We start from the raw sequence: 15,619 nt of genomic DNA, 5'->3' as shown, positions 1-15,619 counted from the left end.
GATTAACAACATCAAAGTTCTTAGCACATCTTGTCTTCCAAATAGACTACATACAAAAAGCCACAATTTCATACTTTTTAAAATCCAAAACTGAAGAGTTGTTAGATATTGGAAAAAACTGACACACCCATTGAGCAAATCAGTTGTTAAGAGCAGATTAAACAGAGTAGAATCAACCATGTTCCAGATATCCCCAACAACATTACAGGAGACAAACAGATGTTGTGTAGTTTTTACATTCTGATTACACATAGGACACAGATTGCACTGATACTTAATGATTCTATCAATTTTATACTTAGTTGGCAGATATTTATGGAGAAATTTCCACATAAAATGTTGGATTCTAGGTGGAAGGTTATGTTTCCAGAAGCAACTCCAGTTAATACTCATGCCATTTTTACTGGGTTTGAGTAAGAGTATGTCATTTAAAATCACTTTATAAGAAGATTTAACTGTAAAACTCCCATTACTACTTGGTTCCCATCTAAGCTTATCTTCTCCATTGAAAGGAATTCTAATATTTAGAATTTCTCTCACAGTATTTCTACCAAATAAAGCATTAATGGTATCCAATTTACAGCATTTCATATCTTGATCAATTAACTGACTTACATGCACCATATTAGAAGAGTAAAATTGAGTTGAGGGAGGTCTGTGCATATTTGAAATCCAATTGTGTTTCCAAATATGTACAGACTTACCATTTCCAATTTCCCAGACATAAAATTTCTTAATTATGTCCAGGCATGTGCATATTCCATTCCATATCCAAGATCCCTGCTTAGAAACACTGTCACACAAAGGATTAGAATTCATAAAGTATTTACCCCTAAGAATGCTAGACCATTTATCATCTGGATTCTCCACCATTCTCCAAGCTAATTTAGCTAGAAGAGCAAGATTTAAAATGTCAGTTTGCCTGATATTCATACCTCCTAGCTCTTTTGGAAGAGCTATGTCAGTCCAGCCCTTAGGAAAACAACCCTTTTCTCCTTCTTTTTTACCCCACCAAAATCTCATTTGAATACTGCCTAACTTATCGGTGAGCTCCTTTGGCATAGGAAAAACAACTAAGTGATGGCTAGCTAAACTTCCTAGAACTGATTGGTTCATAACAGTTCTGCCTGGTGGAGCTAGATATTTTGGTTTCTAATGAGAAAGTCTACCATTAGAATTGTTAATCAAATGTTTGAAAGAATCAAATTTTCTTTTTTGTAAAAGAAGAGGAACACCTAGATATTTCTCATTTAAAGATATTCTTCTAATTTCTAGGAATATTGGCATTATTAGGGACTTTTTTGCTAAAAGCTAATGTTGATTTCTCAAAGTTAGCAGCTTGCCCTGAAAACTTGCTAAATTGTTCAATGATACTAGCTAAGTTTCTAGCATCTCTAGTTCTTGCCTTTATCAAAATAAGGCAATCATCAGCAAAGAACAAATGGGAGATAGAGGGACAATGTTTATTGGCTTTAAAACCATGGATGAGATCATGTTCAACTTGTAATAAGCTTCTAGACAAGGCTTCCATGCACAAGACGAAGAGATATGGAGACAAGGGATCTCCTTGTCTCAATCCTCTTTGGGGATAGTAAACTTTACCTGGAGCACCATTAAGAAGGATGGAGGTGGAGACAGTTGAAATGCACTGGTTGATCATACATCACCAATCTGAAGAGAAACCTAGCTTTTTGAGACTATTAAGGAGGAAAGACCATTCTATTCTGTCAAAAGCCTTTGACATATCAAGTTTGATAGCAACATAACAATCTTTAGCCTTAGTTTTCTTCATGGAATGAATCAATTCATGAGAAATGACTATATTATCATGGATTAGCCCACCAGATATGAAGGCAGTCTGAGTTGGAGATATAATTTTGTGCAAAACTTTCTTAAGTCTAGAAGCTAACAACTTAGATATTATTTTATAAGACACATTACATAGGCTAATAGGACTAAAATCTGCAACATTTCTAGGACAATTACTCTTAGGAATGAGAGTTTTGAAGTTATGGTTCAATTGTTTCTGAATGCACTTAAAATGGAAAGAAGATTTCATCATTTTGACAACATCATATCCTACTGTGTCTCACATTAACTGATAGAAACCAGGTGGAAATCCATCTGGACCTGGGGTTGTCCAAGGTTTCATATCAAGGACAATTCTCTTAATTTCTTCACTTGAAGGCATTTCAGTTAACATAAGGTTATCCTGATCAGTTATGATATTTTCTAGGCTAGCAAGATAAGTATCAGAGCCAGGGGATGTGTTGTTGTACTCATGTCACTGAAATGTCTAAGAAGCTCAGTTTCAATTTCATGTCTTTCATCAAGCCAAATACCTATATTGTTTTGAAGAGACTCAATTTGGGTTTTTTGTTTTTCTAAAGTTGTCTTTTTGATGAAAATAGACTGTGTTCCTATCATCTAAGAGCATAGCATCATCCTTACCTATTTGCCTCCAAAAATATTCTTCAACATCATACCAATACTTTAGTTTCCTTGTTAGCTCCACAACCCTGCTGTCATTGTGATATCTATCAGTTCTAGTAAGATTAGAAAGCTGAAATTCCAAATTAGAAATATGTGAATTAATATTACCAAAGTGTTGATAATTCCAGTTTTGAGGCAGTACTTAGTGTTGTAAAGACAATTGACAAGGATAAATCCAGCAGAACCATTAGTATTACCTTTCCATTCATCTTTGATTAGCTCAGAGCATGTAGGGTCTCTAAACCAAGATTTATTGGCTCTAAAGGGTTTCTTTGTGTTGCACTCCATTTTGCTAGTGATTAGCATTATAGGGCAATGATCACTGCCTAAAACAGTTAAATGATATAAAAGCAACATTTGGATAACAATTGAACCAGTCATAAGAAATAACAGCTCTATCTAACCTTATTGAGACTTTTACCATGATTGGAATGGGTTTTACTTTTTCGAAAAAAGATCAGCAAGATATGTTCAACAAGCTTGTGGATGGTCAAAAAGAGCTTAACATTTTGGAAATCTAATGTGAATCTTTCTTCTCCTTTTCATGTGATAATTGGTGGATTGTATTTTGCTTTTGATTCTTCTTTGAGCCTTTTGCTCTCATTAAGTTGTAATCTCTTACACACAGTACGTTTGTTTTTTTCAATAGCATAATCTTTGCCGAGAGGAAAGATACTACAAAAAGTTAATTTCTTAAATAGTAATGTTTTAAATCACAAAATTTTAATCAGGAAGAAAATAATTTGTAAGAAATTTAAAAAAAAATAAAACTTTATATATATTGAAGTTCGCACCCCAGTACATCATCAAACTTAAAATTTATAAAATTCAAACTCATTCATCCAACAACAATACATTACATGCTTCAAAAAAAAAAAAAAAACACAACAACAATACATTACTTTTTTCAAATCTGCAAATAAAATGATTTTTTTTTTTTTTTTGTGTTCTCCAATTTTTCTCCGGGCGCTAAGACGTCTTGCGAAGAACCTGCTGCCTACTTATTTTGAGAACATTGAGATGCACGCGTCCCCTAAACTTCTACTTCAAATTTAAATCAGCTGCTCCAGGTTGGTTAGACATTTTTCAACACAATACGTACATTAGGTTTGTGATCTTTTGGTATCGCCCAATAGAGTACTGGTCCTTTGATGTCGTCCAATTCGACAAACAATATATATAGAGACTTCAGAGATATTAAAAGACTATAACAGGCAGCCACAACTATCAGATATGGAGCCCATTTATATCTATCCCCAAGTATGATATAAAGTGCTATGCTAAATGCAATCACCACACTCAATACCGATAGGATGAGACTTCCAAGACCCCTCTTCAGTCTTCTCGGCAATATTTCCTTAAAATTCCCTTCATTATGATTCCCAATAAAGATAGATAAGAACAGAAGAATTGTTGTAGTCGAAGAAAAGAGAGCCAGAGCATCAGCCACCATGAATGCAAGGAACTTCTTCTTTCCCAAGAATATAGGCTTTCCTTTCTCATCGGTTGCATTACTGTCACTGAAAGTTCCTCCAGGTAGTGTAATTGCTGCCGCAAATGCAACTGTGGCTACCAGAGAGGCCACTACTAGACATGATTCAGCTGTACGTATCATGTAAGCCTCTGCCGTTTTCACTAAATGTTTGTGCTCCCGAGTGAAAACCTCTCGAGGAGTTTCTCCGTCCTTATTTCTCATATTTCGTAAAGCACGTGGTACCCTCTTCTCCACTTTCTTCACCAGAAAAAAAACAACCAGCAAAACAATTAAGAACACTTCATATATATCTTACAGTTTGTAAGAATTCATTACTAGAAAAACTTGTCCTAAGATACCAACTTTTTAACACGCGCGGTTATTTTATGGGTTAACCCGCTAGCAAACTATAGAAAACGTACCTTAAACCAGATAATCTCACTTTGCATTTGAACAACAGGGCTAGTATAAATATTTAGTCGAGAAGGAGGCGCAATTTTTGCAGCAACATGTAATATGTTACCGCCGTTTGATTCTACAATGTGAGTAGTTAAAATCTTCTCATCTGCGTTCATGTGTTCGTACGAGTAATTAAAGATTTTTTCCTGTCTGTTTTCGACGGCTATTTGAAATATGTTCCTTCCTTCACGGGGTAACCAAAGCTGATCCGGATAGGTTGCAATACACATTTTTATGATTCCAACTGAACCATTTTTTGCGGCAGTTTTCAGGAAATTCGATCCCAAGAAAAATTGAAACATTTCTTCCCTGGGCATGAGCGTAATTTCTTCAAAAACTAAGTTCACCAATTCCAGGACAATATAAGATTTTAGTTTTCGACGGTGAAAGCCTGCAAATGAAATCAATCATTAAAACGTGGTTTACCGGGGTTATAATGTATTTTTATTTTTAAAAAGAAACAACTAATGGCAAACCGAGCAATAGCAACTAACGCTTAATCAAGTACATCCTCTGTGAGGAGGCATACCCTTAGATTTGCTGCCAAAGCAGAATAGCATTTTGAGAAATATAGATGCCGGCTTATCAGTAATCGTGCAATGCTGATGATCTGCAAAGGAGCGGGAGATTACGTATATACTTGCCAAATGAATAAAGAAAAACATAACTTATTGCGGTAATCAAAATTTGCCATGTGGAGGAATTTAAAGATTTCAGAGATATATATATACATGCTAGGAGAGACAGTGTCGATTCCTCATAGGCCGTTGGAATCGAAAGATCCTTTTCTGGTATAACATCTAGCGCAGTAGTGCCATTGTCCAATTGTGCAGTTGCTAAACTCGGGTGTTCATGGATTAGATTAGTTGCCAATTCTGCAAATATTAATCTCGGAGATCAATTGATAAGCTAGCTAGTCCCAAGAATAGAAGAGAGAGAGAGAGAGAGACAGGGAGAGTTAAAATTACCGTATAAACCAGCACGAGTTATATTGCATATGAGTTGAGCTCCCGAATTACCTAGAAAGGAACTTGGTTCATTTTTCATTTCATCACATAGGAATCTAATGATTTCTGCATGCTCTACACTGACATGAATAGCAGCATTGAGTAGCGGATTCGACCCATTTTTGTTGCATATACGTGTTAAGTTTCCATGTTTATGCACCATTGCTTTAACAGCGTCATCAAGGCCAGAAATTACAGCAAGATGAAGAGCTGTATTACCATCATAACTGTCTTTCAATTCAAGTGCTTCCATGGACATGTGATCGACCAGTTTTAGTATGAATTTCGAGTGTCCTGCACCAGCTGCAATATGCAATGCAGTCCTCCCGCATACTGTGATCGCAACATTCACTGAACTTGGGTCATTCTTTATGAACTGTGCCGCTGATTCCCAGTTATTACTCATTGCAGCATCTAATAAAGTCAGATATTGTTTGAGGTCCCTGCCATATTCTGTACGAGTTTCAAAAAGTTAGTCATTGTGGACAGTTTTCTTACATCAACCAGAGAGGAAACATTAAAAGTTTGATTTATACTGCAATTTAGTAAGGTCGTGGAAGTTGATGCCGGAGTTAGTACTTACCTGTAGCCTTATAACAGTATGCGTAATTAAAACTACGCTGCCTTACTGAAATACAAATTTCCTTGGCACGCGGTCCTTCCGTGGCAACAGACCCCCTTGTTCCCATGATTTAGTCTTTGCTTCCTGGTACTACTTTTGTTTAATTTACCAACTTCCCCTGAAACTAGCAGAAAACGTAGAAAAAGAGAGGGAGAGAAATTCTTAGTAATCTGAAAACTCTGTGATAAAATTAGAGCTAGAAGAGATATATTATATATAATGATGTTCATCATTAAATAAACATTAAGATCTTGCCTAATCGCCTTCGTTATTTTTGTTTTGTGTATAAAAGTTGTGAGTATACAATGATTAGTTCTGTCTGTGGGAGTACTATATGCGTATCATTAGTAGTATTAAGTTGATTATGAGAATCTGACTTTGTAAACTCTTGGGTGAACATTTCAGAGAGAAAAAATTAATGGGAAAAATGGCAACTACAGTTCACGAATATTAATTTTCCTTCTAGCAATTTGCCAATGAAGGCGATTTCAACCCGTAAGTTGTGCATGGAGCCAAAGCTTACCAACCACTAAACATCAAGAATACTTCAACACTAAAGAGTCAAACAAAACATCTTTGGTGAGAAAAAATCAAGACGTGGACAAGAGTGACCCTCCCTTTATTCCCATCCACGGCAAGTGTTTATGGGGTAGCTTAATGTCTGGTCAAAACATTCTGTTGCCTTTGATGCATATATTTACATTCCCGCCCTTCCTTCATTATGATTCAAGCGTAACTATTTACCCCTCGGTCCTACAATTTTTTTTTACCGTAAATGATATTTTTTTTACATATTTTTTCAATTATATCCTTAAACTGCCCAGTTCTATGCACTCCTTGGCAGCCACTTATTTTGATGCAGTCAAGAAGTAAATCCCCGTCCAATTTTCAATGTCTGTAAGAGACTCTATGCTATGGCAATGCAACCAGGTTAAACATGCACAAGATTATCTTTTGGCCGTTCTTATTAGTGGGCTTGATCAATGCCTTGGGCCTAGACAATTTAGGGCAGTAGTTTGCTACCGGCTTGGTATCCCTTTGTTTGTTGATGATGGTTTGTGTTCAAGATGCAATAGACCTATGGATATTTTTGGTGATCATGTGCTTCACTGTGCTAAAGATGTTGGACTCAAGTTTCGACAAGGCTGGTGTGCCTACACGCAAGGAAGTCGCTTTGGGTTTGTTGTCAGACACTAACAGGACCTACGTCCTGTGGACATCCTTGTTCTTAACTAGGAGAATAGCCAAGATGCATGTATGAATGTTACAGTTGTCTCACCTTTCACTGGTGAAGGTACTCGTTCTTTTATTCCAGGCCAAGCCATTTCGAGAGTTTTGTTGCACAAACGTACCAAATACTTGGATGAATGTGTCTCATATGGGTATGGTTTGGGTGTTTGGCTTTTTCTACGTTAGGAGAGATGATGAAGATACCCTGTGTTTTTTTAAGCGTTTGAAAAATTGTTTAGTTAGTAATGATGCTGGTAGTGGATTAGGCAGTTATATTTTTCATAGAGTGGGTGTTGCTCTTCAAAAAGGTGTTGGATCCCGCCTTGTTGCTAGGTTACCAATCAAAATTGTGTACGAATCCTAATTGGGAGATTTTTCTTTTAATAATATAATAACAAATTGTAAATATCCTTATAAATAACAAATTGTAAAATTTAGAACTGATACATCTTTGAAACTAGCGCAAAGATATTTGTAAATTTTATATCATCGGAAAACATTTTAAATTATATAGGTAACGAATTTAAACACGGCTACTAAGTTATATATATTTATTATCCTAAGATTTAATAACAATAATCTGTTACAAAGGTTATTCTCGAAATATGACCTTGTTTATTTATAAGTAGAGTTGCACAGGGACCTTCACAGAACCGTTGAACTGGATTAGAGCTGACAAATATGAACCGGAACCAAATTAGGGGTATAGGTAACAGGACTAAAATTCAGAACCGGTGTATAGGGGTTACATGTACTCGGTTCTTAAGGTAAACTGGGTCATATCGGACCAAAAAACCAGTTAATTGTAGTCGTTGATTAAATTGAACCATCGATCCTATGTATTGTGTAAGATTTAATTCATTTACTCATCTCACTCACTTCGTTGTTTCCTTCTTCTTTTTCTCCATTTCTTCCGTTCTTTCACAGAATCACAACGATACCACCTAAACAAATTCACAGAGATTTTATCACAACCATCACCACCTTCTTCTTTTTTTCTTCTACAGTTACTAACAACATGATAGTTCATCTGATTTTGATAAAGAAGGTTAATTTGTTTAGAGTTCTTATTACACTTGCATGTTTGATTAATTTGTTAAATAATTATTATGTTCTTATTAATTGTATGTTCGATTAGATTTTTTTTAGATCGATTTGAATTTAGAATATGGTTATGGATTAAATAATCAGTCTCTCTCTTTTAATTTGAGTTTGTTTCATTCTCTTGCTATTTGGGTTTGTTTCATTCTCTTCTGATTTTATTAATTTGGTTCGGTTTTTGCATTCTCTGGTATAAATTTCTCTGTCGAATCTTTTTGTGTTATTATAGTGATTTCAGGAATCTATAAAACTCTCTTTTTGTGTTGTAATAATGAGGTTCAAACTCTCGGACTTGTGAAGGATAATTTTTTTATAAAATAAAAATATATACAAAATTTTTGTCACAGGATCAAGAGACACTAGGACTCAGGATTCCACTATTAATCATTCACACAATTCATATATTTATTCGAAACAATTATAGCTCAAATCATAAGGACTCTCATTCTTGCCAAGGTAGATTTTTAGAATATTTATTGTATATCACTAGCATGACGCATCAAAAGCACTACGACCAAGCATACATCATCATACGATATCACAACCAATTAAGAAAAATCATAAATCGATCAATAAAAAGTGCAAGTAGTCAAAAAAGAATTAATATAATTATCATATGCGTAAAGAACGACTTCCTCCATCATCCCAATGTTGGGGTTTAGCTACTCATATTAATCATGTTCTTAAAATACATTTTTATAGCTCAAAAAGTTGATTAAAAGATAAAGAAGAACTAAAACAGTGAATCTGCGACCCACAGAAGGCGTCCAGAAAACAACGATACTTTACCACTGCTGTAACAGAAACAACAATACTTAGCTTCCACTGTCGCTGTCGCTGCTGTTTTAAGACTGCTGGAAAACGACGGTTCTGGTGAGTGTGTTCTTCGTGTTCTTCAGGCGTGTTAATGGCAGCAGCAGCAGCAGCAGGTAACTTCTCTGCAACTCCTCCTGCGCCTCTCTGCTCGCCTCCAAACCTCCCCAAACTCTCGACAGCCTCTTCCCAATGACCGATACTTGTATTTATAGTGTTTTGGAGCAAGAAATCCGACCATTGATTGCGTATATTTTCTCTTTAATTCGATTATTCTTTGCTGCCCATATTTAACAATAATTTCCATTTTTGGCTTCTACACACGTTAGATTTGATCCTGCACGCTCTAGTTAGCCTTCTCCACGTCTCAGCACTCTTTCAACGCTAGTAGAACTCCTCCATGCACACAAGAATTTCAATTTTGCTCGTGTTACAGTACACGTGCTCTGTTTTGGGTGTGTGAATCATCACGCATTTTACAGCCAATTCCGATCGAATTAGATGCCCAAAATGTGTTTCTTAAGCTATATCACATCTTCCTACCAAGTTTGAGCCATTGAATCGCACCACAACACCTTCATTTTGTCGATTGAAATTCTGCCAGTTGATGAACCAATTTCCCGCCAAAAAGTTTATTTGAATTTGAGAAGAAGGTGTCCTGGGGGTGCCCCTTAGTAATTAGGTTACCCCTTATCCAAAAGCGAGAGTCCGAATAACACTTGTCCTCCGGGTGCCAAAATCAACTCTTCGAGCCAAATTTTCCAAAAATGTTTATTTCCTAAAAATACATAAAAACACAATATTAGTACAAAAATAGAGTTCCAACAATACTGACATTGAGGACAAATTAGGCGACGGAAACAGGGAGAACACACGCATATTGCCATCCAAGTGTTAATACTTATTCCGATTGGTCTAACTGGTCCGGTCTTTTTTTTTTTTTTTTGGTAACTCAGTCACTCTATTTCACCCTAGCAAAGGTAACAACTTGAATCGTGTGCCCCACCAAATCACTTGAAATAAAAGAAAACTAAAAATAGAAAGTGAAAAGGACTCGACGAGATATGGCGAAACTATCATGTTATTTCTAACACCTGAGCTCTGTGCTTTTATGAATAGACTCTATAGATGTTTCCATCTAGTCAGATTGGCTCCTCAGCTCCTAAAACAAAAATGTTTCCATCCACTTAGATTGGTTAGTGCTATCCTTAATAGGCGTAAATTTCTATGCTCCGGAGTTTATTAATTGCAACTAAAAAGTTTCTCCCATACCCCCAAACTTAAATCTAACATTGTCCTCAATGTTCTAAAGATGAAACTAAAAGCATGAACAAGGAGAAACTGTTACCATTTGAAGCGAAAGAGTTAAGGAAAGATATTACCGTGTTGCATGAGATTGGGTTACCTCCCAAGAAGTGCTAAGTTTAAAGTCTTCAGACAGACATAGGAAAGGTTTAGTCAACTCGAACCGTATAACAGTAGCCGGAATAACTTTGGGTCTTTAAAACCAAAAAGAGCTGACAAAAGGAAACTACAGTGAACCAACGAAATGAACAACACTAGCATGCCCTTACCTAGTTTCATGATAACTATCGCTAATTGTGGTTCAGGTTCAGGTTCTATGAAAGGGTCTAAATAGAATATTTTCATTGGTTACGTTTCTTCATAGGTTGGATCCAAATTATTAGGTCCTAGAGTCTGGAAAAACTCAAATAAGAACTTGGAATCACAAAGTAATAACCTAAATAATTGCGGATCCTCTAAGTCAATCAGATATGACTTACAAAATTGACCACAGTGAGAATAGTGGTCATTCTTAAGCAAATGTATGGATTCTAATTTCCTAAGGCATTTAGGTTTAGTCTCACAACTTAATATTCGACACATTTGGAATATAAATCTTCCCACAGTTGGAAGAAAACTATTTGGTGGGATAACAAAGTCAATCTGGGGATCATAGCCTGGGCAAACCACATCAACCAGAGGATGGGTTTCTAACGACTGAACTTCTTCCTGGACATCATTAGGTTCGGGAAAACGAGCATGAAGGTAATCTTGTAACATGGTTGAGGCACATATGTCAAGTCCCAAGTGAGGGACCTTTCTAAGAGTTAAAGGTAAGGCACTAGGAAGGTGATAATCACCCCCAAACTTAGAGTTTTCAGTGTCTCTAGCTAGACTAGTCACAATCTCCCTAATTTCTGGATCATTAGATTCTTGAAAATGGTCAATTGATTCTTCTAAGTTATTATCAGGTGGTGCGTCTTTACTCATATTTAAAATCTCTACGAGTTCATGTTCTTCTTCTAAGACTAATATTTCTAAATCGCTAGACTTTAAAACAATATTCTCAGAATAAACTCGTTCCTCTAGACCATTATCGGCTTCGTAATCCTCGTCTAAAACTGTGGTATCTCTAGTCAAATCCTCGTCCTTTTGAATAGGTGAATAATTATTAAAATTATTTGGATTTGAACTAGAAATAACATTATCATTATAAGGCTCAATTGGAGAAACAAATTCCTGATTACTCTGCCTACATATTTCATATTCTTCATCATCACTATCCTCATCATCATGATACAATTTTTGAAATTCAAGAATTCTCAATCTTTGTTCCAAACTACATGGTCTATGTTTATAATATTTCTCATAGATCGTTAGAGGTGATTCCTCAATAAAAGTTGGAGTATCCATATATCGCTGCCCACGCATATATTCACCAAGAGTCATTTTCGAAGACGTCTCTTGATAACGAGAATTTCTAGACATATATTCTCACAACGTCATCGCAGGTGGAGTCTCTTCAAAAGGATTCATCACCGAAGAAATATAAACTACAAAGGGATTCTATACAATCACAAACAAGGCCGACTCGACTCCACCAAAGCAAACCTAAAGATTTCTAGCAAACAAAAAGCATGATGGCTCCACTTAGATTGTTTCTAGACCAGCTTCTATCTTTCGAAAGGGAATTCGTTGCAATTTGAGCAAAACCCTCTGGAATCAATCCGATTCAAAGTAAGTTGAATTGAGGCGAGGGAAGCTCAGTGGAGCTTTGATACCCAAGGCCTCACCGCTATCACAAGGCGGCGCAGTCACGCATTCAACTCATAGAAACCATCATGAACTTTGGAGTGTGCTTAAAGAGCAACCAATATTTTTCGAACGAGTTTCCTATTAAGCTCGTTACCCTATCGGTCTCGTTCTATTCCAAATTTTAAGCTTGGGTTCGCGTTAGGTTTCGTTTTCCTAAGGCGGGCAAGAAGGGAGCGGTGATGAAATCCGAACCCTTATCTTGTATTGGCCAGGCCTTGCCCTTTACTAGGAATTTAAAAACAGTCCAAATTCGTCCTCAATCAATGAATCACCTTAAGGAATACAGTAACCCGCTTGCAGGAGATTCGCGGGTGTTTCGATTGGACTTACCTCCCGTACCAGACGGGCGATGAACCGTTGTCGTCGACTCGGGCCACGACTCCTATGCCGTGTGCGAACCCGAGGGGCCGAGACGATATAGTAATCGTCGTCCTTCCCTGCACACAATTTATATAATAATTTTTTTTTTAATAATAATACCCTTCCGTAGGGTTTATAAAAAAACAATGTCCAATTGTTTAAAGTCCAAAATAAATAAATAAAAAAATTACAGTTTTCCTCACACACTCTAAAAAAATTAAAAATTAAAAATTAAAAATTAAATCCTAAAATTGTCCTTTTTTCTTCTCTTTTCGCTTTAAGCTTTTTCCTCTCCAAGTCCTTAGTGCTCCACTTCGAACCTGTAATCCAAAGACAAAAAGACAAAGTAAAAAGGAACAAATAATAAAAAAAATAAACCTAAAAATTCTACCTAAGCACAAATCCGCGCCGGCGGCGCCAAAATGATTAATGATTTTTCGTGGTTGTAATAATGAGGTTCAAACTCTCGGACTTGTGAAGGATAATTTTTTTAGAAAATAAAAATATATACAAAATTTTTGTCACAGGATCAAGAGACACTAGGACTCAAGATTCCACCATTAATCATTCACACAATTCATATATTTATTCGAAACAATTATAGCTCAAATCATAAGGACTCTCATTCTTTCCAAGGTAGATTTTTAGAATATTTATTGTATATCACTAGCATGACGCATCAAAAGCACTACGACCAAGCATACATCATCATACGATATCACAACCAATTAAGAAAAATCATAAATCGATCAATAAAAAGTGCAAGTAGTCAAAAAAGAATTAATATAATTATCATATACGTAAAGAACGGCTTCCTCCATCATCCCAATGTTGGGGTTTATCTACTCATATTAATCATGTTCTTAAAATACATTTTTATAGCTCAAAAAGTTGATTAAAAGATAAAGAAGAACTAAAACAGTGAATCTGCGACCCACAGAAGGCGTCCAGAAAACAACGATACTTTACCACTGCTGTAACAGAAACAACAATACTTAGCTTCCACTGTCGCTGTCGCTGCTGTTTTAAGACTGCTGGAAAACGACGGTTCTGGTAAGTGTGTTCTTCGTGTTCTTCAGGCGTGTTAATGGCAGCAGCAGCAGCAGCAGGTAACTTCTCTGCATCTCCTCCTGCGCCTCTCTGCTCGCCTCCAAACCTCCCCAAACTCTCGACAGCCTCTTCCCAATGACCGATACTTGTATTTATAGTGTTTTGGAGCAAGAAATCCGACCATTGATTGCGTATATTTTCTCTTTAATTCAATTATTCTTTGCTGCCCATATTTAACAATAATTTCCATTTTTGGCTTCTACACACGTTAGATTTGATCCTGCGCGCTCTATTTAGCCTTCTCCACGTCTCAGCACTCTTTCAACGCTAGTAGAACTCCTCCATGCACACAAGAACTTCAATTTTGCTCGTGTTACAGTACACGTGCTCTGTTTTGGGTGTGTGAATCATCACGCATTTTCCAGCCAACTCCGATCGAATTCGATGCCCAAAATGTGTTTCTTAAGCTATATCACATCTTCCTACCAAGTTTGAGCCATTGAATCGCACCACAACACCTTCATTTTGTCGATTGAAATTCTGCCAGTTGATGAACCAATTTCCCGCCAAAAAGTTTATTTGAATTTGAGAAGAAGGTGTCCTGGGGGTGCCCATAGTAATTAGGTTACCCCTTATCTAAAAGCGAGAGTCCGAATAACACTTGTCCTCCGGGTGCCAAAATCAACTCTTCGAGCCAAATTTTCCAAAAATGTTTATTTCCTAAAAATACATAAAAACACAATATTAGTACAAAAATAGAGTTCCAACAATACTGACATTGAGGACAAATTAGACACAAAAATGTGTCTATCACTTGGCACAAGAATCACCATAAGATTCTTTCCTTTTTTGAAAGACAATTTTTTCTTGGTCATAGAAATTCAATCGTTCATTCCTTAACGAAGTAGAGACACTTCGGTCATGATCTTATGAAGGAGATTTTATTAAGAGATCATGAGTACCATTGGCAATCATTTATTTTATCTCTTAATTCTTTCACAAGCCATTGATAAGGATAATTTTTCCATTTCACAAGCAACGCTTCAAGGAGTACGAGGAGCATCTTGTAAACGTTTAAGTTCCAAGATGTTTTTCTCTAGTCGCAACTCGAGGGAGATAATTTCTTTATCCATCAAGACATTTTTTTTGAGAAGGATCCTTATTCGTGAATCTCTTTAATTAACCTTACCTATGAGAGTGTTGACTTTAATTTTCAGCCCGTTGACCTTAGAAGCCTGAATTCTAAGATGTTTAAAATTTTCAACACTTTGTTTGGCTTCTTCCCTTTCTACTTCCGAGTTAGACTGATCAACAAGATAGTATGGATTACTATTATCAATACTCGACTGTTTTATGGGAACATGATATTCGTCTACTTTAAATATGTAAGAATATTCGATCTCATTGATATAATCCATAACAATAGTTCTTTCAACAACCGGTGATACGTTGACAAAAAATGAACTCTTGTCCATATATTTTGATCGCCAAAAATACAGACTTATTAGGTTTAACGGTGTTTTCTTTCTCTGATACGAACTAAAAATGAGAAGGTACCAAGTACACCACCAAATTTTCATGTGGAAAACTGTGTGGAAAAAATCCAATACAGTCACAAGTAGTTCTAAAGAAAAAACCCTTGGACAATATATATGCAGGGCCTTTCTCTTTCTTTTCCAAAATCAATATATTTAGACTGAAAGTCCGTGAACCTGATAGTGTAGAAGAGTTCTTGGAAGATCTCAAAAATCAATACCCAAGATCAATCTAGTCGTATCCAAATCAAGAGGATTCGAATTTTAACAAGTATGAAACTTGCAATCTATCTTTAAAGATAAGTATTTAACAAGAACGATTCTTGTTTTTTTATCTCAATTAATGAGGAATGAAACTATCTAGATTCATTACGCT

The 15,619-nt window shown here is 36.1% G+C and overlaps 1 protein-coding gene across 2 annotated transcripts; it reads right to left on the bottom strand.

Moving 5' to 3' along the window:
- Window positions 1-3,451: 3,451 nt before the first annotated feature.
- Window positions 3,452-6,316, bottom strand: LOC113315244 (ankyrin repeat-containing protein NPR4-like). 2 transcript variants are annotated; one of them, XM_026563547.1, is made up of 7 exons: window positions 6,017-6,316; window positions 5,653-5,886; window positions 5,395-5,445; window positions 5,158-5,301; window positions 4,956-5,036; window positions 4,390-4,817; window positions 3,452-4,225 (listed from the first exon to the last, which is right to left on the bottom strand). In XM_026563547.1, exons 1-7 carry the CDS (start codon window positions 6,120-6,122, stop codon window positions 3,569-3,571), a joined length of 1,701 nt encoding a protein of 566 aa, XP_026419332.1. In that variant the 5' UTR covers window positions 6,123-6,316; the 3' UTR covers window positions 3,452-3,568. The 2 variants fall into 2 exon arrangements, with proteins under 2 accessions (XP_026419332.1, XP_026419331.1); XM_026563546.1 differs by having other exon boundaries at window positions 5,395-5,886.
- Between the last annotated feature and the right edge of the window lie 9,303 nt (window positions 6,317-15,619).

The sequence above is a fragment of the Papaver somniferum genome, chromosome 10, assembly GCF_003573695.1.
Source record: "Papaver somniferum cultivar HN1 chromosome 10, ASM357369v1, whole genome shotgun sequence".
Classification (NCBI taxonomy): Eukaryota; Viridiplantae; Streptophyta; class Magnoliopsida; order Ranunculales; family Papaveraceae; genus Papaver; species Papaver somniferum.
Note: the sequence above shows the minus strand (reverse complement) of the source record. Positions and strands in the feature narration are given on the sequence as shown.